At 34.9% G+C, this 25222-nt stretch overlaps 1 protein-coding gene across 1 annotated transcript; it reads left to right on the forward strand.

Moving 5' to 3' along the window:
- Window positions 1-2546: 2546 nt before the first annotated feature.
- Window positions 2547-24269, forward strand: LOC126816515 (fatty acid 2-hydroxylase). Its single transcript, XM_050543123.2, has 5 exons — window positions 2547-3017; window positions 9630-9885; window positions 12682-12848; window positions 13185-13434; window positions 23062-24269. The coding sequence occupies exons 1-5, from the start codon at window positions 2691-2693 to the stop codon at window positions 23118-23120; spliced, it is 1059 nt and encodes a 352-aa protein (XP_050399080.1). The 5' UTR covers window positions 2547-2690; the 3' UTR covers window positions 23121-24269.
- Window positions 24270-25222: the final 953 nt, after the last annotated feature.

Here is a 25222-nt window from a genome sequence, read left to right on the forward strand (position 1 = left end):
TCTCCAACACTTTTTGCTATAAATAAAAATAGTCGGTCTTAAATACGTGCAGTCACATGCAGTCGGTCTCAAAATTATTCATCTCCAACTCGATATTATTCATAATATTAAAAAAAAAACAAAAAAAAAACAAAACAAAAAACAACCCACGAATTGGAATTCAATATGGGTCCATTTCAATCAATGCTGATGTTGATATATTGCAGTGAAAATATGGGATCCCAATATCCAATAGTTAGGACACAATATACATTTTAAAATCAGTACTCTGTTATCTCGGGTGCCAATTTTAAAGAGCAAAGACAAACCTATCCTACAAAACAATCAAATGGACTTGGTAGAAATAAAAGACTGTCGTCACCGAACATAATTGATATGAAATTAATATCTTTTTAAAAAAATAATATACATTCACATTGCATTAATATGTTCGTTTGGACCCATTTTCGTCTATTTTAAGGTTTAAAAGAAAAGAGCCGTGTGCCCTTTAATTGGGTATCATAATACACGCCAAAGGTTCACGTAACCCATGTAACACATAGTTTCCATGCATGTATGGAGGTTTTAAGACGTTACGATTAAAGTAGCTAATATAGTCTAACGCAATATCCCAAGTCTTCGAAATTGAAAACACGAATTAGTTGTCAATTTAAATCAACATTGATGTTGTGATCTCAGGGGAAAAGATGGGCTTTTGATATCCAATATTTATGACAAAATAAACATTTTACCACTGGCACACGATTGACACGAATCGTGTACCATAATGCGTTTCAGTGCCATTTGTTACAAGGGACTCGAAGAACGAGGCTAGACATATTCCACAAGTTATGTCAAACGGTGACGCCACATTCTTACATTGAGAGCATGCGCAATGAATAGGCTACTATCGGTGTAGACTGGAATAACCAGACGCTAGAGATTGTCATTCGATTGAGACTTCTGGCGAATTTCGCCGAACATAACTGATTTGAAATTAGAGTAAAAACGGAAACGATGGCGCTGCGGGCCATTTATGTCAATTGCTAGGTCCCAAATATTAGCGAATTAGCTCCTTTAAATTAGGCGATGGGCCATTTGCGAATGATATTCAATATTAGCAAATAATTTATAAATTATATAATGCTGAACTTACGAACCCTAAACGCCGGATTCTCCTCATTGTGATTATTACCACTTTCATAATTTGTCACAGATTTTCAGTACTTTGTACATCCTTGCAAAATTCTTAATAAATAACATGAATTCACATACGTACTACTCAATTTTATAAGTCATGTTATAAGAGTTTTCTGGCCATCGGGAATTCTGCAAAATATCCCCCACCCCCCAAAGTCCAGGAAATGGCATTTCAGGGACTCTAGATTCAGGGGGAATATGCTCCTGGACCCCTAGAAATCTAGCACCCGAAAGTGCTCGGCCCGTGGCTACGCCCCTCGTATTAGGGGCCTGTGCATCAGTCGGCATAGGCGTACGGACTAGAAGGAGCTGAGTTTACCGTGTAGTAAATATTTATTTGCCGCAAACACGTTTTACTGCTATTCCAGCCGGTGAATACAGCAACTTCAATGTTGTCCAATATATAGCCACTTTAAGCGTATGGAGACCTCGCGCTCCCCGAGAAAATTTTGAAAATTTATCCGCCGCAAATGCGTTTTTCTGCTATTCCCCGTGAATTAAGCAACTTCAAATTTTCCAATTGCTCTGCAACCGAAATCCGATTCTATGTCGATCTGAATTCCAACCATCCAATCAGACTGTTGCTGTTGCATACACAAATAATAATCGATGCCCGAAAAATGTCGCACATAAGAGAGTGGCTCCTGCAGACAAAATTCTTTAATAAATAGTCAATTCAGTACAGCTTCGTGGTATTCAATTAAAAGAAAAGTAAAATTAGTGTGTTAATAGATTTCTTATATTTTATTATTGCCAATTTGATGAAACAATAAGTTTTGTTTACACCTTATATAACCGTCTGCCCGAAAAGTCTAAGTGCCCCCCCCCCACCGGCTCGTACGCTTATGTCAGTCGCCCCCCCCCCCGCCTAAAAAACAAAACAAAATCGATATGTTTTGGTTTCTATAAAAGTTTGTATTTTGTTATTATTATATATTTATATGTAAATTATATTATGTCCCTATTCCCTTCAATGTTATGTCATAGTGTACTGGTCTAATTTATTTGCATTATCTATCTATCTATCTATTGCAACACTTTTTCTAAATACATGTTTTCTAAATACATCAATCCACCCATCTATCAGTCGATCTATCTATCTAATTTCTCTTGACCCCTCTGTTGACAATGCGTTGTTGTCTATTTGTTATTTATTTACACTGATCAAGATATTCGCATGACTGGGCAACGATGTATCTATGTGCATCTGAGGGTAAGGTCCGTGTACTACGTGCTAATGTGCATGTACTTGAATAATTCATTAAAACTATAGTTATGCCCTGGCTGTTCGGGATACATAAATGAACAAATAGTACCGAATGCGAATTATCTCGGCACGACGAGTGCAGGTAGCTGTTTTTACGGTATATAAATACATGTACGTTTACACGGTAGAGTTAAATGATGATGATTGAGACAGTTTGGCTACTTGTAAACAAACATCGAGTTAGAAGTCAGCTGAACGACCACAAGTGCCGTATTTGCAGTAGCTTTTAAAAGGCGTTTTCAAAATGACAAGCATTAATAGAATTCACTCGGAAAGGATTTGCGTAACACATAACGGTAAATTGTATGATGTTACAGATTTTTCGACAAAACACCCCGGCGGTGTCGAAATTCTAGAAAAACATGCCGGTCAAGATGTAACACAATTGATGCTGAACACTGATTCTGCTAGTTTAGGTCATAAACACAGCAAGACAGCTTATAGTATTTTAAACAAATATTGTATTGGATATGCTGACGACGTTAATAAAAATGCACCTTTGCAGACAAATTTAGAAAATCTACGAGTAAGACAAAGCAATTGGCATCCATCGTTCACTGATGAAAAACAGGTGAGTTCAAGTTGTTTATCTTCTTGTAGTTAGGCGAATTTCACCGTTAACAAAACTACATTGTAAACAAGTAACAGTTGGCGAACAATACAATGCATGAATGATTTTGAAAACATATAGACATAGAGCAAGGGTCATCCTAAATTTAATTATTTTCTGTGGGTGGAACAGTGAGATGAACCAGAGCTCTCCTTTCAGTCATAATTAATGCAATAATGACACTGAAATTGACAGGTTGGAGAACTGAGCTGTCAGCCACTTAAATTTACATGCCATAAAATTATAATTTCAATTAAAGATACGTTTCCGCATACAAACAGGGTGATTTGATGATATATTTGGACTAAAAACATATTCAAACTAATTAATTTATCATAATTTTGCTTCATATCCTTTTCAAAATATTGCAATTGCCAAGGAATACCCTTACTATAAAAAAATCGATCAAAAGAGGTCATGTTTGTGTCACGTGACTTACCTTTCTCAGTACCTAATAACAGGGGCGAAGTTGGAGGAGAATTCATTGCATACACAAGACGATGTTGTCTTTAACCGCTAACTATTTATTACAAATATCGATGCCTAATTAAATTCTCGGATTATCAACTGCCCAAGTTTTTTTCTGTGGTTTTTAACTCAGAAACCGTTGTACGTCTAACTCTTCATAAAGTTTATCAACATGTACATCAAGTGCTCAATCTCCGCGTACGACCTTTGACCTCACGCGTGCAGACATTCCAAATCGTCAGGCTGTCGATTAGGGAAACCCTTACAGTTTTGTCCTGTATGCGCTCCATGAGTGTTTTTCAGGGCATCCAGTATTTTTCTAGTAAGATTGGATATTTCTGCTTTCCATATATACCAAAATTGCGATACTTTTATTGGAAATAACCACTGGATAAATACTTTTCTGAGAACCTATCTTTAATATAACCTTAGAACACAATAAATATCTACATGTACAGTTAAATTGATAGTTTTTATGTATATAAACATTTAACAGGGTTATACATTGCCGTGAGTTATGAGCTAGAGGAATGTAGGACGTTTTGATCAGTGGACATTTTGGCCTAGGACTTTACGGCCCCCCTTTTTTTGTTAAGAAAGAGGACATTTCAGCTGATGTTTCAACAAATTCGTTTGTGGTAAAAATGCAAGTGCATCAAGTTGTAAGAAAGGTTGTGGATTGTTGCCTGTTGTAATGGACCAAGAACCATCCATATTAAGGTCTTGTAGTGTCTGGTGTTCTCTCGGTCTATGTTGGACTCGAACTCTTCATAAAAGACGCTTACAAGTTTTGGAACTTGGTAGATATGCTTCAAATGGTCTCATCTGGAAGCTGGGAATTTGCATGTGTGAATATCAGGTTTGGCTTGTCGAGTGTTGACTTTGCTGTTCTTTTCATGTTTGTGGGGTTGGATGGCCGAATGGTTAGCATGTGCGCGCTGTATCATAAGGTATGTCATTGAGTCAACTGGCGTGGTTTCGATTCCCCGGTTGTACATGACAAGGAGTAGGGTCGCCTATCCAGCCTCGTGGGTTTTCTCCGGGTCCTCCAGTTTCCTCCCACTGTTAAAGAACCCTACTTGCAAGTGAATTATTGAAATAAAATTGAACCATACATGTATGTTAGTCCTGAAATGACCTAGTTTGTGTTTAGTGGACTTAAACCTCATTTCTCTCTCTCTCTCTCTCCCCCTCTCTCTCTCTTTTCATGTTTTGTCTGCATTTGTATTAGCATTCTTGTCTGATTCTTGGTTATGTGTTTTTTTTCTGTCAGGGTTGTCCTTGTTTTGGGGAGTGGACTATTGCTGTATAAGATGTTTAATTAAAACATGTTGATCTTTATCATTAACACTTTGAAACTATGTATATTACAAGGTGCAATATACATGTGTACTTTGTAATTAATACATGTATGTGTTTTTCTGGACTTGGTAGTTAACAGTATTTCCTGGGGGATATGATAGCAAAAAAGGGTGATCAGATTCTATATCTTTGAGTATTAATAATTACCTATCAAAGAACACTTGATACCACTAGTAATGTGATCAGATTGTGGAGAGTACTGTTAGTCATAAATACTTAAGGGTTATTTATACACTAACTTTCTAAGAAATGGTATCATGTATTCCACTAGTGATACTAATGGAGAGAGAGAAATAGGGTTTAACGTTCACTCAACACAAACTAAGTCATTTCAGGAGTAACATATAGTTCAATTTTATTTCACTAATTTTAATTCACTAAGGGTCTTTGGCTGTGTGAGGAAGTCATGTATAAGCGAGGAATCCAAACCATGCCACTTGACTCAATGGCAGACCATGTAATGTAGCTCGCATGCATTAAACCATTCACCCACTGAACCCCCCAGTGTTACTAAGAGTTTATGCTACAGAATAATGTTTGTATGCAGATAGTATGCAAGTTGCAATATTTGAGACTTGTCTGCTGAATAATAATTAAGATATAAATGTTTTGTGATTCATGAATACAAATGGTAATCTTATATATACATGTACACATATATACATGTACATGTAAGCTTGCTTAGTGGTTTTCAAGGGGTTCCGTATGTAAACTATTGATTGGATTTCTAATTATTAAGTGAACCTGTTAGGTTAATTTGAATGTCATCATTCATTTTGAAATCTAGATATAACCTAATGTTAGATCGCTTAAACAAAAATAGTTGGTGATCTTATATTGTGATTGTGGATGCTCCAGAGGCTAAAGTTAATATCTGATTGACCTTAAATTTATACCCAGTGTTTAAGGTCATGAGATAAAGAAGCATATTGATTTGCAGCGATTTACGATAATCAATGCTAGAGGTACAAATGTATGACCCTTGATCACTTTTTAAAATCTTGTTGACGCTCTAGAGGCTAAAGTTAATATCCGATTGACTTTAAATTTATACACAGTGTTTTAAGTCATGAGATGAAGAATCCTATTGATTTTCAACTATTTTCGATAATTACTGCCAGAGTTATAGCCCTTGACCTCTTTGAAAAATCTTGTAGAAGCTCTTGAGGTTAAAGTTAATATCTGATTGACTTTAAACTTATACACAGTGCTAATGAGACAAAGAATCCTATATATTTTCAACTATTTCCGATAATTACTGCCAGAGTTAAGGCCATTGATCACTTTGAAAACTCTTGTGGACCCTCTAGATGCTAAAACTCCATTTCATTCATTCACTCTAGAGACTAAAGTTAATATAAATTGTTTAAAGTCATGAGACAAACAATCAAAACAAATTCTAATGTTTTCTGATAATTACTTCATGGGTTATTACTCGTAATCAGATTTTCATGTGGTTTACATGTACTTGTAAATGTTCTCATTGCTGACAAAAGAAAATATATGCGACAACACTTGTTGAATGCCCGGACGACTTAGCTGCTGTAAGTGTATGTTTTGTTGCCTGGCAACCCTTTTATGTTGGAAGAAGGGAGGTTTTTTTTTTTTCAAATGAATATACAGAGCAGCAATACTTCAGGAATAAAGCATTTATTTCATGTCAAAGCACAAGTCATCTGCTTATAAATTGCAGACCAATAGAGCATGGAAAACATCTTAAATCTGAGGAAGAATGCATGCCTGACATTGTTTACAGAATGTCCACGATGGCGCCACAGATGGCACTAGCTTAGGAATTTCATAGCCTAGCTACATTTTGGCACTTTCACCATTGGTTTTAAACATTGTAAGAGGGTAAACTTTGAAAAAAAAAAATAAAAAAAAAAATACTGGTTGGATAGAATTTTCTAGACGGGTAGAGATGATCACCAATTAATTTTTTTTATATCACCTTACATGTATATTGATTTCTACAAAGTTCTTGTCGAGAGGTAAAACTACATGTGGGTTGATATAAAACACTGTTTTAAAGAAACATCCTTTCTCACTGATGTTTATTACATGGCATCTGCTACTGTTAATCATTAGAACTTGACTAGGCAGCTTACAAATTTCTCAACTAAAATACTACTTATAAGATGATACTCATACCTGTGCTTATGGTTACCCAGACAACCCTATTTTTGTTTAGCCACAATTCCAATCGTAAATTTTGTTTTTTGTTTTTCTCATTTGCCAGGCCCTATAACTTGGTCTTCGCATAATTTTCTTTAAACAAGCTTTAACACTGAAATTCCAGCAATATTTTCAAGAACCTTACTCAGTAAGTTATAAAGGTCACCCAGACTTGAGGAAAGACCCAACATTAATGGTTAGATTTTCGAAAATCACATAATTCATGCACTATCCCTATTTATGTTAAGTTTCAGCCATGTACACAAATGTAACTTATGACCTCACAAAAATCCCCATTTTTAGGGCGTGGTCGGTCAGACTTAAGTGCGATTTGACTTGGGGGAAAGCCCCCAAATTTGGGGTTAGATTTTTGAAAATTATTTTTTCCAAGTATATGTCTTTGTTTCTGGTAAGTTTCAGCCATGTAACTGATGACTATATTATTAGCCGCAATTTTAGGGCGTTTTCGGACAGACTTTGGATCGATCTGACCTGGGGCAAGCCCCAAAACTTTTGGTTAGATTTTTGAAAATTATGTTTTCCATGTATGGATCTTTATTTCTGTTAAGTTTCAGCCATGGGGAGATATTGGGCATTGTCTGACTTGGGGAAAGCCCCAGAAATTTTGGTTTGATTTGTGCAAGATTTACTTCAGCAACATGTATGGATAACTTTGCTTCTAGAAAGTTTCAGCCATGTAGCTTAGGACCTAATTTTTGGCCCCATGAGGGGTACTGTAAGGTGCTGCTGTGGCTATATGACCAAGTGTGTTTTACTCGTATGGACACCCACTACAAATTTAGGAGGATCAAACCATTTTAACTGATGACCATATTATTTTGTCATTACACGTAGCTCCTGGAAATACATAATCCCAAAAAAAAAATGGTTTTCAGACCAACTGACCCTATTTTTTGTGGCCAATTTATCATAAACACAGATATATTTTCTCTTGGGTTAAAATATACCAAGGGTTAAAATATAAAATCATAGTACATTGCTATAATATACCCTGATCAAAGGCCATTTGTTATATGAAAAATCACTGACAAATAATTCTTAGTGGGCTCTGACCTTTATACAGACTGACATATAACCATATAGGTTATTTGATGTAGGTTTATTTAGCTGGCTAGTGGCTATAACTACTACAGGTACAATTAATACAATCCAGATTTACTGGTAATCAGACTCACACCAGCTTTATTGGAGGTTTTTTGGTCTAATGAAGAGGAAATGAAGGGTGTAAATATATTATCCTAGATTCTCAACCCAGATTCATGCATTTTATGAAAACATATACATAAAGATTATATGTCACAATGTTATTGCTAACAATAGGGTTATGGGCTTCAGGGAAGACAGAGAGAATGGTGACAGGGTCACAACACAATAATATTAAATTAACTGTTCTTACAATGATCAGCAAGGGAATGTTTATAGTGAAGCCCTTTTCAAAACTTTATAGTCCTAGATTCTGAACCTTTCATTCATGTGGATTATATAAACACAATGTTATTGTTACAGTACTACGAAGATAGGATTGAAACAGGTGGGGAGGGGGGAAAGAGGAGAGAGAAGAGTCACAATATTTTAGGTTACTGTACTTATAAAAGAATAATAGACAAATAGATAAAATTTAAAGTACCAGAAAGAAAGTTGAAATCAGTATAGTATAATAACAAACCAAGTACAGAATCATGGAAACAGAATTTATAAAATACAATCATGATTTAATAGGGCAGGGCCTGCAGCATACATGTACATGTATGCTACTTTTGTTAATCTGGTACGGACTTGAGCTTATCCATCAATTAATTCTTAAAGTATAAAAATGTAACGACATCATACAGGCAAATCCATTTTGTCCAGCAGTTTCATCAGATTTTTACGATATTCGAACTCAACCTTCGTTAAAACGATTTTCAAAATTGGAATACAAATTGTGACTTCCAGGAAGTTACGTTTCGATATGTGTGGTTATCGAAAGGAACCAAGATGTTTGTGATATAAACATAAATTTAAAGTTTCATCAAAATTGGATAAAAATGACCCCTAGAGGGTCCACAACTTTGATATACCATACTTTTACACTATTTGCGTCTGAGGAGCGACCATTTTGCCCAGCAGTTTCCGTCTGATGGTTATATATTCAACCGTTTTTTTAAAATTAAATCAGATAAAAATTGTGACATCTAGAAGGACCAGAAGCTAAAAGTGAGATTTTTCATACAATCAGGGGCCATAATCCAACAAGTTACAAACCGATATGCACGAATATCGAAAGGAACCAAAATAATTGTGTTATAAACACACATTTCAAGTTTCATCAAAATCGGATATTGGATAAGGCTGCAGTAAGTACCAACCAGTATCAATCAAAGACTACTGTGTTGTCTGTTTAACTGTATAATTTATAAACCTATGTATGCAAACAGTTAATCAATATGAAATAAGATGGGTTGGTTTACCGTCTGCATTGATACAGTTATTAAACCTGTATCCTTGTTGAAGGAAGATTTTGTATTATAAAATGTGACTGTGACCCATGTTATTTTTTCATTTTAGGATGATTTAATTGATTGGAACAAACCAATATTTCATCAAGTTGGTTTTCTGGGTGAAAACTACACTACATGGGTGCATCAACCAGTCGACAGGAAGTTCAGGTTGTTCAGTTCTGACTTATTTGAGTTTTTCGGCAGTTCAAGATGGTGGATGGTACCAATTTATTGGCTGCCTATATCCTTAATAGCAATGTGGCTGTCATATACTTTACTTTCTCAGAGAAATGATTACATATTTAAAATTACTGGATATCAGGGTATGACTAACAACATTAATTTATTTTAAAAATGTATTATCTGTACATGTATGTAAGAATTAAATAAAGAGCTGACCGTTCTTGCTATAATAGTTGAAAAATAGACAATGAGAAATGAATATATTGAAAATTTCAGTCACATTACTTTATTCCAAGCAAAGTTATGAATGTTTCATTGTCAAGTACCATTGCTACAATGCTAAACATACATGTAGTCACAATTTTCCATTTCAACGCTTAAGTTATGGCAGACATTTTCTAATCCCTTTAATATCACACTCATCCATTGGTAAAGGCTAAAAGCTAAGACCTATTGCAGATTTCGTCATAGGTCCCGAGATGTAAATAGGGTTAAGTCACATAATTGTTGACAAGATTGTGGGTTAAATTTAGCTTTTACATGTACATGATGCATCTCTAAAATTTTTTTTAGAGAAAGCAGGGGACTAATAGGTTCGTTCGTCTGTCTGTTTGTCACAATAACTTTCCTTTTAATTGAGCTAGCATGTTCACACTTGGTGTAGGTGTTTATTAGGTCAATGCCTTGATGGAGTTCGAAGATGAACATTTTCTGCTTAGGGTAAGCAGTGATATTGAATTTGATTGGTTGATGTTTTGGGACACGATAACTTTAGTTCTAATTAAGTGAGAGTGATGAAATTTGGTGTATACTTTCATTACATCAATACCTTGACTATGTTCGATAATGAGCAATTTCTGCTCAGAGTGAGCAGAGTGATAAGCAGTTTGATTTGTCGAGACTTTGGAACACAATAACTCTCATTCTAATTGAGCTAGAATGTTCACACTTGGCGTAGGTGTTTATTAGGTGAATGCCTTGATGGAGTTCGAAGATGAAAATTTTCTGCTTAGGGTAAGCAGAGATAAGCAATTTGATTGGTTGATGCTTTGGGACACAATGACTTTAGTTCTAATTAAGTGAGAGTGAGGACACTTGGTGTATAGTTTTATCATATCAATACCTTGACTAAGTTCCATAATAAAACATTTTCTGCTTAGGGTAAGCAGTGCGATAAGCAATTTGATTGGGCGAGACTTTGGAACACAATAACTCGACTTCTAATTGAGGTTGAATGTTCAAACTTGGTGTAGACGTTGATTAGGTGATTGCCTTGATGGAGTTCGATGATAAACATTGTCTGCTTACGGTAAACAGAGATAAGCAATCTGATTGGTTGATGCTTTGGGGCACGATAACTTTAGTTTTAAGTAAGTGAGATTGATGAAACTCCGAGTATTGATTCATTATATATCATTACCTTGACTAAGTTTGATGATGAGAATTTTCTGCTTAAGCTAAGGATCGATAAGCAATTTGATTGGTCAAGACTTTGGAACATAACAACTCTGCTTTTAATTGAGGAGAATGTTTAAATTTGATGTAGATGTTCATTAGATGAATGTCTTGACTGAGTTCAATGATTAACATTTCGTGCTAAGCTAAGCAGAGCTAAGCAAATTCATTGGTCGATGCTTTGGGACAAAATAACTTTGATTCTATCTGATAGAGAGTGGTGAAACTTAGTGTATAGTTGATAATAAGTTTGATTGCTTGATACTTTTGAAAAACATAAATGTGTGAATAATTAATATGTGTCATCTAATCTGTTTATTTTGGGATTTCGGCGGGGGACATCAGCCTCACCTTATTTTGGGTACATGGGGGGCATATTGAGCAGTAAATAGGAAGCAAAATTAGCCAGGCATTGAAAATGATGCATTATCTTCTGACTACATAATAATTAACTAAAGCAATGATGCCAGAGGGAAAATGGATGAAGAAATGGAACTTCTACTGCACAAAGAATCAGCTTTATGCTTGATGTTAGTTTGGTGCCAAATGCATTTACACTGGATAAAATAATGAGCTTTATAAGTCTAGAATATCAAGACACACCTTTTGCATGTACTAGATATTTAAAAGTATTACAAATTATAGGATTATTACAGTTGTTGCAGCTTGTCTTGGTACATGTACATGTACCTTACTTTTGCAGTTACAAAACCTCAATATTTTTTTAGTAAAATGGTAGACCAATAACATATATACATGTAGGCTTACCAGTAATACAGTTTTCATCTTAACAATAATGAGTAAAAAAGATAAATAGATAAAGAGCACAAACATCAAATTAAAGGTCAAACTGTAAGTGTAATGACCTCTTGACAATTAAAGACTAACTTTACCTAAAGTAAGCATTCTTCATAAAATGTTAATAACAGATAGCTGGCATTGTAGAATGGCACTGTAGCAGAGAGTTAAATAAAATGATAAAAAGAGAAAGCAACAGGATAAACAGTGATGGACACAAGATATTTGGTTAGAGGGGAGGGGATGCAGGGGTCCTTCTCTGAGAAAGTTTTGAAAAATTGCTGTGTCAATGGTGATTTGTGTCGTAAATATCTGGACCCAAATATAACATCCGCTTTCATCAGCTTTGGACTCGCTATACTGCATCGAACAAAAAACTCATATATACACTTTTCATATTGAAACAGAATAAGTGAATTTTTTATACTGCGATTTAGCCTGGGGTTCCTAAGGGCGTCTCCCCACCCCCACCCCACAACCCCCGACCTGGGGGGGGGGGGGGTTGCAGGGGGGATTTAAACCAATCTACATGTAGTCTGTTATAATATGGGTACCATTACCATATATGAAAATGGGAAACCGAATAGATGGATAGTCTCATGGATAAGGAACCGATTCAAATCACAACACAAAGTACCACTAGTGTTAATATATGAATCTGCATCATTACTCTTCTGTTACAGGAATTGAAATTGATAACAGTGCCTTACCAATAATTGTAATAAGTGGTGTATTGCTGTGGTCTTTGGTAGAATATAGTATACATCGTTGGGTGTTTCATCTTAAACCTCCTGCTTGGTCACCATTTTTGATTCGTATGCACTTTTTGTTCCATGGTCAACACCATAAGGTAAAATATATATTTTTAAGTTAGAATATCTAGCTAGGTGTACTTCTTCCTTTACAGAGTCTAGCTATTTTATTGAAGGTTAGAAAGGCTGAAAATAGTTCTGTGCGAGTATCACTGTGCTATCACCTAAATCTGTCACTGACTTATATAATTATAATATCAGCTGAATATGTACGGCAACGCCACTGGTTAAATGTACTCACCAGCAGAGAATTTGAATGCAGTCTTTTGATATTAGAAATCTGTATTCTACTTTCTTGTAGAAAAACATAAAGGCTTATGTTACAACGTACATTGTCTTTTACAGTTATTTATTCTTTTTTTTTCTCGTTTTAGTCTCCAATGGATCAAACAAAGCTTGTTTTCCCCCAGATGCCTGCCACATTCTTGTGCATAAATGTATTTACAATTTATTGTATTATCCTGCCATTGGCTTCAGCTTTAGCCCTTTTATCTGGTTCAATACTGGGATATATTTGTTATGATCTTACCCACTATTATTTACATCATGGTACTCCAACTACAGCGTATTATAAATCCCTTAAAACATACCATATGAAACACCATTATGTCAACCAAAGTGCTGGTAAGTTCATTATTTATATTTGTTGCACATTCACATGCTAGTGGGCATATGTTTTGTTTGTTTATCAATATGTAAGAAGTCTAGTTCTCTTTACTTCTAGTGTATGGGAAGCATGGGATGTGGGTCATGATCCTATGACTTTAATGGTGGGTATGGGTTCTCTCCCCCTGGGAACAAGATCATTTTTGAAAAATTCACTGTAAATGGTGCTTTCTACACTATTTTCCAAACGTTCTAAATTGTCCGACTAGGAATATTCCCAATCGGACATCAAGGTATGGTGAATAATATTCAAAATTCCAAATTAATATGTGTACTGAGTGTATATCTACCACTCAACCCGATTATCATTGATAATAGGATGGATTGAGTAGGTAATTAAGTGATCAACGTACTTATCGTGTTATACGGCCTATACACCTACCTTGATTAACTAGTTAATCTGCCTTGATTGGTCGATTTAATCCTTTATCAGACAATTCATCAATCCAATCTTGAACAGAAGTTGTTGCTTCTCCATTGTTGGACTATGTATCACTCCAATAAGAGTGATTATAAACTTAATCTACGTGATTGACCCTTGATTTCTCCATTGTCTGACCATTTGTGGTAGAGCAAAGGTTACTGCCAAATAAATTTTAGGATGTCATTTTTTAACCTTCCGTGTATAAGTCGAAATGAGGTACAAGACGAATGCCGGACTTCTGCTGAAAAATGTATCGACTTATGGCCCGAAAAATACGGGTCGGCAGTAGTCGGCACGCTTTCATTCTATTGTATTATGACATCATGTAATTTTGTAGGAATATTACTGACATAAATTTGAATTAAATATGAAGAATAACGAGGTGGACCTATTTTTTATTACTACGAATTTGAATATTTTGTTGACACATGATTTTTGTGTGTGGTATAAAACTGCCTGTTTAAATAATGATAAGAGTTATGTCCCTTTATTTTTGTAAAAATGTCTGACAAGAAAAATTTTGAAATCCCATCACTGCTGCAAACCATCAAATAGATAATAATCAGAGAGCAATCATACCAATTCATCACAAACAATGTAAGTTCATATTAAAAAGGCCCCAAAACTAAAATCGCATTAACTTCTGTTGGGGCCCACATGCAAACTATACTCACAGGCTCCTTCATAGTCCATTCTAAATTATACTACTTGTGTTAATTTAAGCAATATTTATTTACTGATAATTGAAATACAAAATTTCAAATGAAATAGCGAAATATTTTTTAATTTCTTCAAATACCTTATAAAGCCGTCACTGAAATTAACATTTTATACACACTGCAAGTTGATGATAAGAGGGTCTCTGCCTTTCCTGGTGAAAGAGGATAGCAGGGTATGAAGAAAGTTAGAGGAATTACAGGCAGCTGTCTGTGTGATCATTTTTCTAGGACATGCAAACTACGGCCATTATCATTAAGTTTCCAAACTGATAGCTTCAATTATTAGCGTCTGGGTTAATTAGTTGCTGTGTACTTATATGTAGGTCACTCATGCATAAGCCCAAACTCTTTAAACAGATGGCAAGTTCTTATGGATTTTCCAGCTTTGTTTCCCCATGTCAGTGGTCAGGATGGAGGGTCTGGCAAGGAATGTTGTTGAGTCGTTCAGATGGGGAGAAAAACCCAAGGTGTGTTGTGCTCATTGGTGTGCTGACTGTGCCCGTAAAAGAACCCTCAACAGCTAGAATTTTAAATAAGAGTAGGCAATAGTGTCGCTGTCTGATCAAAATTTCACTCTTAGCACACTGCATGGTGTAAGCTCGTCTTCATTAGCCCGATTGGTGCATAAAAGTAGCCAGTTAAACACCATTTCATTTTAATTCATGTTTTTATACGCCCACATTGATATGTGGTCGTATATTGCCATCACCCTAGAGCCAAAAAAGCTTGTGGACGCTCTATTTTCACTGATTTCTAATAATTACTGCCAGAATTATGGCCCTTGATCAATTTGAAAAATCTTGTGAACACTCTAGAGGCTAAAGTTAATATCCGATTGACTTAAAATTTATACACAGTGTTTTAGGTGATCAGAAGAAAAAGCCTATTGATTTTCAATGATTTCCAATTATCACTGCCAGAGTTATGGCCCTTGATCACTTTTAAAAATCTTTTGGATTCTTTATGACTATAGTTATCATCTGATTGATTTTATATTTATACACCATGTTTACGCCTATATATAATCGATGTGATGGAATTTAAATTGATTGAACAAGTATATTGATTTTCAATGATTTTTGATAATTTGAAAAGCTAAATCCATGATATTAAATGTTTTGTATACTAAATGTTAGCATGGGCCAAACAAATTCTAATGATTTTCTGATAATTACTTAATGAGGTGTTACTCTTAATCAGATTTTAGTTTATTATAAATGGTTAATTACCGACAAAAGTAAAAATATGCGACAACTCTTGTTGACTACCCGGACGATTTAGCTGCTGTATGCGTATGTTTCGTTGCCACGCAACCTATCTTTGATAATTTGAACAGCTAAATCTATGATATTAAATGTTGTGTATACTAAACATTAGTATGGGGCAGAACTAGAAGCCAAACAGATTCGACAAAAAAAAAATTATGCGACAACCCTTGTTGACTGCCAGACTAGTTAGCTGCTGTGGGCGTATGTTTTGTTGACTGGCAACCTATCTTGTATACAGTGTAGTGACCATAATGAGCAGTGTGTTGGCAATCATTTGACACTTACAGTATATCTACATGTATTGCATAATTTTTGAATTATTTATAACTGTACAAGCTGTTGTTGATAGTTTCACAGATAGTCAAACATGATTGTTATTGTGTAATTGTTTAATGTAGTTTATTTAATATTCCTCATGGGGGGGGGGGGGGGGTATGATAGGCACGGGTGGTATACAGTGTAGTGACCATAATGAGCAGTGTGTTGGCAATCATTTGACACTTACAGTATATCTACATGTATTGCATAATTTTTGATTTTATTTATAACTGTACAAGCTGTTGTTGATAGTTTCACAGATAGTCAAACATGATTGTTATTGTGTAATAACAGACCCATATTATTAAATAACTTTTATAGGATCCTTCAGGTGTATGTGACGTATATGTAACATATTTCAAAACATAAAACATAAGTATCCTCTTTGAAACGTTGCAGTTAATAAACCTAGTGATTGTTATCCATAAAGCTGTCTGCTATGATATATGGTTTTCACTAATGAAAATAATAAACTTGTTCACATAGTAAAGAAGCTAAGCCCCCTTGATTTAGGTCAAAATAAAATATTTAATTCAGTTGATTTGATGTGTTGTTACTTTTTGTTTTGAAAGATTAAGCAGAGGTCAGCTTGTTTACCAATTGTATGTTATTTTTGGTTTACCATGTTGAAAGCAGAGTACTAATTTAAATAGGTTAAATTGTAAAGGACAATATTGGTGTTAGTCATTATCACATATGTGATAGAACTGGTTAAACACGTTCCAAATATAATTTTAACACAGAGATCATTGCTACAATAGGTTTGTTATGAAGCTATCAAGAAAGGGAAGTGACAAATGCAAAAGGAAAACACAAGTTATCTTTCTATATAACTAACTGAAGTGATGAGTGATAACAGATTCACAGGCAAATTTCTTCTCAACAATAATTCCTTCGAAGACCAAAAGTTGTTATATGAGACTGTGGGAGGATATCTGACAATTCAAAATAATAATTGACTGTAACTAGAGAAAACGAGAAAAAGTCGGTGAATAAAAACAAGGGAATGTACGGGCGATTTTTATTTTTCTCGTTTTCCTTTAGTGACAGGGGTCACGGTGGCTAAGTGGGTAAGACGCTGGCTCGCTAACCTGGAGGTGGGGGTGTTCGATTCCTGCATTCGCCGAGAAAGTTCACTCAGATTTTCCGGCGCGGTTCCCCCTTTTCAGTTTTGCAGGACGGAGGGACTGACAAGGACAGCTGTCTAGTCATTTGGATGAGACGAAAAACCGAGGTCCCATGTACACATTGGCGTGCACGTAGAAGATCTCTTGACAGTTTGAATTCGATATAAGAGTAGGCCATAGTGCCGCTGTCCGGGCAAAATTTCCCTCATAGCACAATGTATGGTATATGCCCGTCTTCATTAGCCCAGTTCGGAGCAAAACAGTAGGACGTTAAACCCCATTTCATTTCATTTCCTTTAGTGACATTCAATTACTTTTTTGAATTATCAGATAATCTCTCACAGCCTTGTATCTGTTATCATTCGTCATTTCAGTCAGTTATATAGAACTTTAGAAGGATAACTCGTGTTTTCCTTTTGCGTTCGTCACTTCCCTTTCTTGAAAGCTTCACAAGGCATCTATCGTAGTAATGATCTAACATTGAAAAAAGCGACGCGCAATGCAGGAAGTGGCCGACATAGAACACCATAGTATTAGATTCTCATTGTTCGATCACAACTGTCTAGTTTTATTGTTTCACTGCTATACATGTATATAGCATTTGATTGAAATTTACAGACCATTTTAGTGAAATTTCAGTTTTACAGTTATTCTATCACTAAGCTTATACATATTCAGATTATATATGGCAGTATCAACCTCTTATAGCTGTTTACCTTGTAAAATTTGTAGGTGCCAGTAGGGGACATGTATTGCTTCAGCATTACTTTCAAAATCAAAACAACTGTCTAAGTATGTGTTTTGATAATTCTGGAAAACTCTTCAAGACTATTAAAATCAGTGGACTGTTCTGTTCTCTGTTCTAACAAAAGCTATAATGTTCTGTATCTGATCAATAGTTAACAAGCATAGTCTATGCACCCTCAAATTGCATTTGTAATCAAGAACTACTTTAGGGAAATATTTTAAGCTTTGTGAGTATGGTACAATGTATGAAAAATTTTAAACTAGCTGTTAGAAAAGGGCTTGGAGGCTTCACTTGGGCTGAAATTTGGGCTATAAGGGTAACTCGTACAAGGGAGTAACATAGACCTGGTGACGTTGCACATCTGAGTTACACCATGGATCGTGTATATATGGTCCATGGTTACACTACTTCTGGTTTCATTGAATGTATAAGGTAGTGGTTCAGGGCTATACCTGTGCAATGCTGGGTCAAGAGCTAGTAGAATATAAAATAAGGATAAAGTATGATAAATGATAATTATAAAGAAAATTTCTTATATTAATCATAAAATTAGACATAATATATGACAGATAGCAAATATTATTGTTACAAAACTAAGAAAAAGACAGTTAACACTATTAATGCAGTGTCAGTTAACCTATTCTCAAATATCCTGTACAAACTGGCAGTGGTTGTTAGTTGTAACTAAGGGACCTAAATCTAATTATAGCTGACATTAGTCTGGACTATTCATGCATCTACAAACTGTATATAAAACAGTAATAATACAATGAACCTATATATCTTCTGTATACTACTTACTTTTAACTGTACATGTATATATATAACCTTGATAATGGTTCCTTTGATTTATTTCTCAGCTGAAAACTAAATGGCTATTTGTATGAAAGCTGTAAATAAAAAATATAACCTACAAGTTGTATTTGAAGAATTATTATTCGTTGATATATTAACTTGTCTTACAGTCCACTTCAATGAGTATCTTTGTATTGATATACTTATCTTAACTTAGTGCTTCAATAAATGTATTTACAAGAGTGGATCCATGGTCTAAATTTCTGTAAAAATTATCGGGAATGGCATCTACAGCATTTTTCCAAATTTTTGGAGGGAGGCTACCTAGAACGCCCCCTTCCTCTCCCCCTTTGTGATTTTTTTGCTCTTTTGGAACTGGTGAATTGGCACTACAACACTTCAATATAGAGATCTGAAATTACTGGACCCCCCATCTGCTGACCTTTATTTAAATATTGTTGGACATTGATATTGAAATGCATCTTTTGAACTACTGTGAGGAATCAGATTTATTTATCTTGATAACTATAGTACAGTATATATCAGTAGGCTAAATAAGACTAAAGGATAAATATGATAAATTTATTTGTGTGATAGGTCACTTCCTCTGTCATCCTTGCAACAGAAAAAGAGTTTTTCATCTTGGCTCTGCCTTTTTCCCTATTCAAGCACTTTATCTTCCAAATACCAAAAATTCTGCAACTGAGATCAACTGCCAGAGGAATGTTTCTTGTTGTCATTTTACATAGGTACCAGCATTGCCATTGGATTAACTTTGACATAACTGGATTTAGAGTTGGCACTATGCCCCTTGCGCATCATATAACTTTGAGATTTTTTAATGTTTCTTGGGTGATGCAGTGATGCTTTTCTTGGAATATATCAACATCAAAGGGGAATACTTGTATTTGGACATTTTTGGATTGTCACTTAAAATAATTTTTATGTATTTAGAATAAATTTCTTGGTCCGATACAAATAAAGAAATATCATTAGCGGAAAAATATGGTATATTAATGTTTTGGACATTCTAGAGGTCTCAATTTTCACTCGATTTTGATGAATCTTGAAATGCATGTTTATAACCCAAAGATCTTGGTCCCTTTCGATATTTGCGCATATCGATTTGTAACGTCCTCATTTATGGCCCCTGATTGTACGAAAAATCGCGTTTTTAGTTTGTGGTCCTTCAAGAAGTCACAATTATTATCTGATTTAAAAAAAGCGTTCAAATATATCACCGTTACACCATAACGTTGGTTGAGTTTGAATTTCATGAACATTGGACCAAAACTGCCAGACAAAATGGGCGCCCCCTCTACACAAAAAATGTAAACATCTGGTATATCAAGGTTGTGGACCCTCTAGAGGTCACAATTTTGATCTGATTTTGATGAAACTTGAAGTGCATGTTTATAACCCAAAGATGTTGGTTCCTTTCGATATTAGCGCATATCGGATTGTAACTTACTGAATTATGGCCCCTGATTTTATGTAAAATCGCATTCAAATATATCACCATTACACACATCTTGGTTCCTTTTGATAATCATGCACATCTGAGCTTAACTTCCTAGATTATGGCCCCTGATTGTTCGAAAAATCACACTTTTATATGCCCACATTTTCATGTGGACGTATATTGTCGTCGCGTCCGTCCGTCTACACTCTATAGGTCACAATTTTTATCCGATTTCAACGAAACATGAAATCTAGGTTTATCTCCCTAAGATCTTGGTTCCTTTCGATATTGGCATGTATCGGACTGTAACTTCATGGATTATGGCCCCTGATTGTACGAATAATCACGTTTTTGATGAAACATGTTTATAACCCAATGATCTTCGTTGCTTTCGATATTCGCGCATATCATATCGTAACTTCCTGAATTATGTCCCCTGATTGTACAAAAAATCACGTTTTTTGAATTTTGTGAAAATCGGACGAAAACTGTCAGACAAAATTGCCGCCCTTCTACGCAAATAGTGTAAACATCTGGTATATCAAGGTTGTATCTGATCGTACCTTCCTGAATTGTTGCCTTGATGTTACGAAAAATCGCTTTTTGTTTAGCTTGTTCTCTATCCATCTCTTGCAAAATGTGGGCGTATCCTGCCTGGCAGTCGCTGGTTAGCTTGTGGATTCTCAAATTTTAAAAAACGTTTAAAATATCACCATCAGGGATGTGCTTAGCCGGGCGGCACTATGGCAAAGCCATGGTAAAAGCCGACGCAAACCATGTCTGCCACGGCATAATTTATTTTTGTGTGCTGTAGTAGACCCTATCATCTCAAATTAGTTTAAAGAAAGAGGTATTGGTATATTGTTTATTTATCTTTAGAAGTTGTTTAGGTCTATTCATTTTACAATTCTACGGTCTTTAAATTTGTATATTTGCCGTAAATAGGTCACCCAGACCAATTTACGGAACTCCAATTTTGTCGTAAATGGTGTCGTACTTTCAGTTTTATCATCAATTTTTAATGTACTCATTCTACCGTTAATTCTACTGAATATAAACTAAATCCTAGAGACAGCTGGGCTACAGTCCATTTTATTTACACATGCCTCAAAAAAATAAATTAGGCGGCAAGGCGAGTGTACTGTTTTACTTGTTCACTAATCACTTATAAGTACGAGAGGCTTTTGACTTTGAAACAATTCTTTTTTTTTTTTTAGTAAATTAATTTGCAGTATATTGTAAACTTTAGTAATAATAACTATAATGGTATATGTAATACCACTTACATTAGATTACATTAGATTTGTTTAGCATATGTACAATAAATAAATTTTGAAGACTTTATTTTTATGTACCGGTACAAAAAAATGCTGTGGTGCCATAGCAGTTCAATTCTGCTACTGCATTTTTCATTTGTTTGTGCCGTAGTGAAAATTAGAAAATTCCTAATTTCGAGGACTGCAAAATAGAAATTTGATTTGCAATGAAGCAAATACAAAAGGCAGCAGATGCTCTGAAAATTCAAAAAGAAGGGTTGAATTTTCATAAAAGACCACGACCCCCTCCAAAGACATTTTTTTCATCGCTAAGCTCGGCAGCTATTTTTTCAACCACTCAGCAAATCTTGGGCACATCCCTGCACCATTCCACCGTAATGAAGGTTGAATTTCAGGAAAATCGAAATGAAACTGCCCAACAAAATTGCCACTCTAGAGGTCACAATTTTTATCCGATTTTGATGAAACTTAAAACATATCTTTATATCCCAAAAATCTCATTTCAGACCATAACTTTCTGGATTATGGCCCCTGATTGTACAGAAAATCTCTTTTGTTTTTAGATTGTTCTCTATCCATCTCTTGCAAAATGTGGGCGTATCTTGCCTGGCAGCCGCTGGTTTGCTTAAACGAAGTATAGATAATCAGTTTGATTGCTTGATACTTTTCAAAAAGATACATGTGCAATTAATTAATATTTGTCATCTATTTATTTTGGGATTGCGGCAGGGAACAATCAGCCTCCCTGTTAGCTTGTTTAATTTTGTATCAAACTGATACTTCCTGTCAAAATAGCTGCACCTTTTTATGCAAATAGTGTAAAGCATGTATTACCAAGGTTGTGGACCCTCTAGAGGTCACAATTTTTATCCGATTTTGATGAAACTTTAAATGTATGTTTATATCTTAAAGATCTTGTTTGCTTTCTATAGTAGTATGTACCCTAACTTTCTGGATTATGGCCCCTGATTGTACAAAAAATCATGTTTTTACCTTGTGGACATAGAGGTCACATCCTTGTTTATGGCCCCAGATTGTATGATAAATCACTTTTTTTAGTGTGTTCTCTGTCCATCTCATTCATTGAGTCAAGTGGCGTGGTTTTGATTCAGTGCTTGTACATGACAAGGAGTAGGGTTGCCTGTCCAACCTCGTGGGTTTTCTCCAGGTCCTTGGGTTTCCACCCACTGCTAAAAGACCATAACGCGCAAGCAAATTGGAATAAATTTGAACCATAGGTAGTCCCGAAATGACCTGGTTTGTGTTGAGTTGCCGTTAAACCCCATTTCTCTCTTTGTCCTTCTCTTGCAAAATTTGGTGTAACCGCTTGTGTAAATACTGAACGGAATTAAAAAAATTCCTGTTAGAGAATTCCTATTGCTCTAAAATGCTGCAAAGAGACTTCAACTGGTATTATTCTACAAGCTATATTTTTTATGTTTTCCAGGATATGGTATTTCTTCCAAGTTGTGGGATTATCCCTTTAACACTTTAATTAAAGATTGAGAAGCTTTCCACCTCTCAGCATTAAGCTATAAATATGATGAGGTCAAAACTACAGCAATGAAGGCTTGTGAATCAGATTTTATCTATTTTGTTTCATTTTGATATTGATTAGTTGTTTTTATTGATTGGTAATTTCCATACCATAATATCTTAGTTTCTAGTATTTTACAAAATTTAAATTTCTTGAGCCAAAATGTGTTTTTATGACACATTGCATAGAGTATCAATTGTTTATACTGTTACCCCTCAGGAAAGTCTTTTAAAAAATAAATGTATGCGGTTTATATATTAATTGTTAGTCTTTATCCCTAGAAGATGCTACTCTGACGGGATAGACTAGTACCAGAAAAAAAATACAAAATTCATCCAGGAAATAGATGCTAAAATCAAAAGGTATATTTTTGCATGGTTAGGTATTTTGTAAGATATTAGAACTATGGTATATTGTACAGTTCTTGTCTGTCAGATTTAGTGTCTAGACTAAGAGTTGTAATTGCCTAAATTTGTATGATTAGAATTTTCATTAAATGACTTTACTAAATATTTGACACTATATGAGTATTGCTATACTTTTAAAGTTATACCTGTAGAACCAGTAATGCAAAACAAATTGTATTATTTTTATGCATAATATTATTAATTATCTTTTGATTGATAATTTAGCCTTTTCATATATATGTATATATATTTATATATGGAATATTTATCTAGCCTTAACAGGTATATGAAATAGTTATGCTTTGTTTATTTAGTATCTTGCTTGATAAATTGATTTATACAAATGAAATATGATATATTGTTCAGGGGCAGATACAGAAAATCTTGGAAAGGGGACAGAATAATCAATAAATGTTGCCAGAGGGTGTAGTGTGGGAAATGACTAGTCAAAAGTACAGGTAAAGATACCAAATGATTTGAAATGGGTTCTATCCGTCCACCTATCCTAGTTGTGTTTCCAAAGCATATCCCAAAAGCCACATAAGATATCTTTACAAAACTTTGTTCACACATTAGTCTATTATAGGGTTAGTGCTTTTAGTCCGTGGATGACATTGCTTTTTAATAACTTTTTAGTTTCCATGGAAACATGACTTTCTTTTTGGTATACAATTTTATTCCTAAGCATATTTCATAAACCATCTTTATGAAACTCTGTACACACACTAACCTATTACACCAGTTGTAAAAAAACAGTAAATCAATATATTTACTTTTACCTTAAAGAATTCTATACACACATCAATAGGCTATGGTAGTGATGCCTTTTGCCTATGATACAATATTTACTTTTTAGTAGATAATTATTATACTGGATCAGATCTCCAGAACTATTAAATATATCTCTAGGACTCTTTGTACACATATCAATTTGTTACAGAGTAGATAAATATGCCTTTCACTAATTCACAATCGTCTTATGAATAATTTTTATATGTCTGTATCAAACTATAAACATAGCTTTTCTTGTCACATTAGATGATTTTCGTCCGGTTTCTTTGAAATACCGGTGGCTCGGTAGCCTGGACGTCGCAGGTTGACACTCGGTGTTGGCAGGCAAAGTACACTAGGATTTTCCGGCGTGGTTTCTCCTTGTCAGTGGTGCTGGATGAAGGACCTGACAAAGAAGCTGTCTAGTTGTTCAGATGGCACGAAAAACAAAGGTCCTGTGTACATATTGGCTTGCACGTAAAAGATCCCTTGGCAGTTTTCAAACTTGCTTTGATGGTACATCTTGAACTGAGCAAATAACTTTTCAATCTGTTAATACTTTGAATGTGTAATTCTAAGACATCAGTTGTGTGATTGAACTCAATTTATGTTCACTATAACTAGGTAGAAAAACTGGAATCGCTGACACTATTTGTTATATCTTATGTACACTACTAGTATTTGGTTGGTGATTACCAATAACACAAAGACTATCTATCACTATACCTTCTAAAGATCAGCATATTGGAGAACTTGGCATTATGGTTTGGGTTAAGCTGATCCGTAAGAGAACATTTTAACATTTTGAATATTATTGATTTCTACATCACATTTGGTGATTTCAGATGTGTTTTAAAGTGCACTTAGAACCTTTGCGTATAGTTCTTCAAGTT

Source organism: Patella vulgata, chromosome 3 (assembly GCF_932274485.2).
Source record: "Patella vulgata chromosome 3, xgPatVulg1.2, whole genome shotgun sequence".
NCBI lineage: Eukaryota > Metazoa > Mollusca > Gastropoda > Patellidae > Patella > Patella vulgata.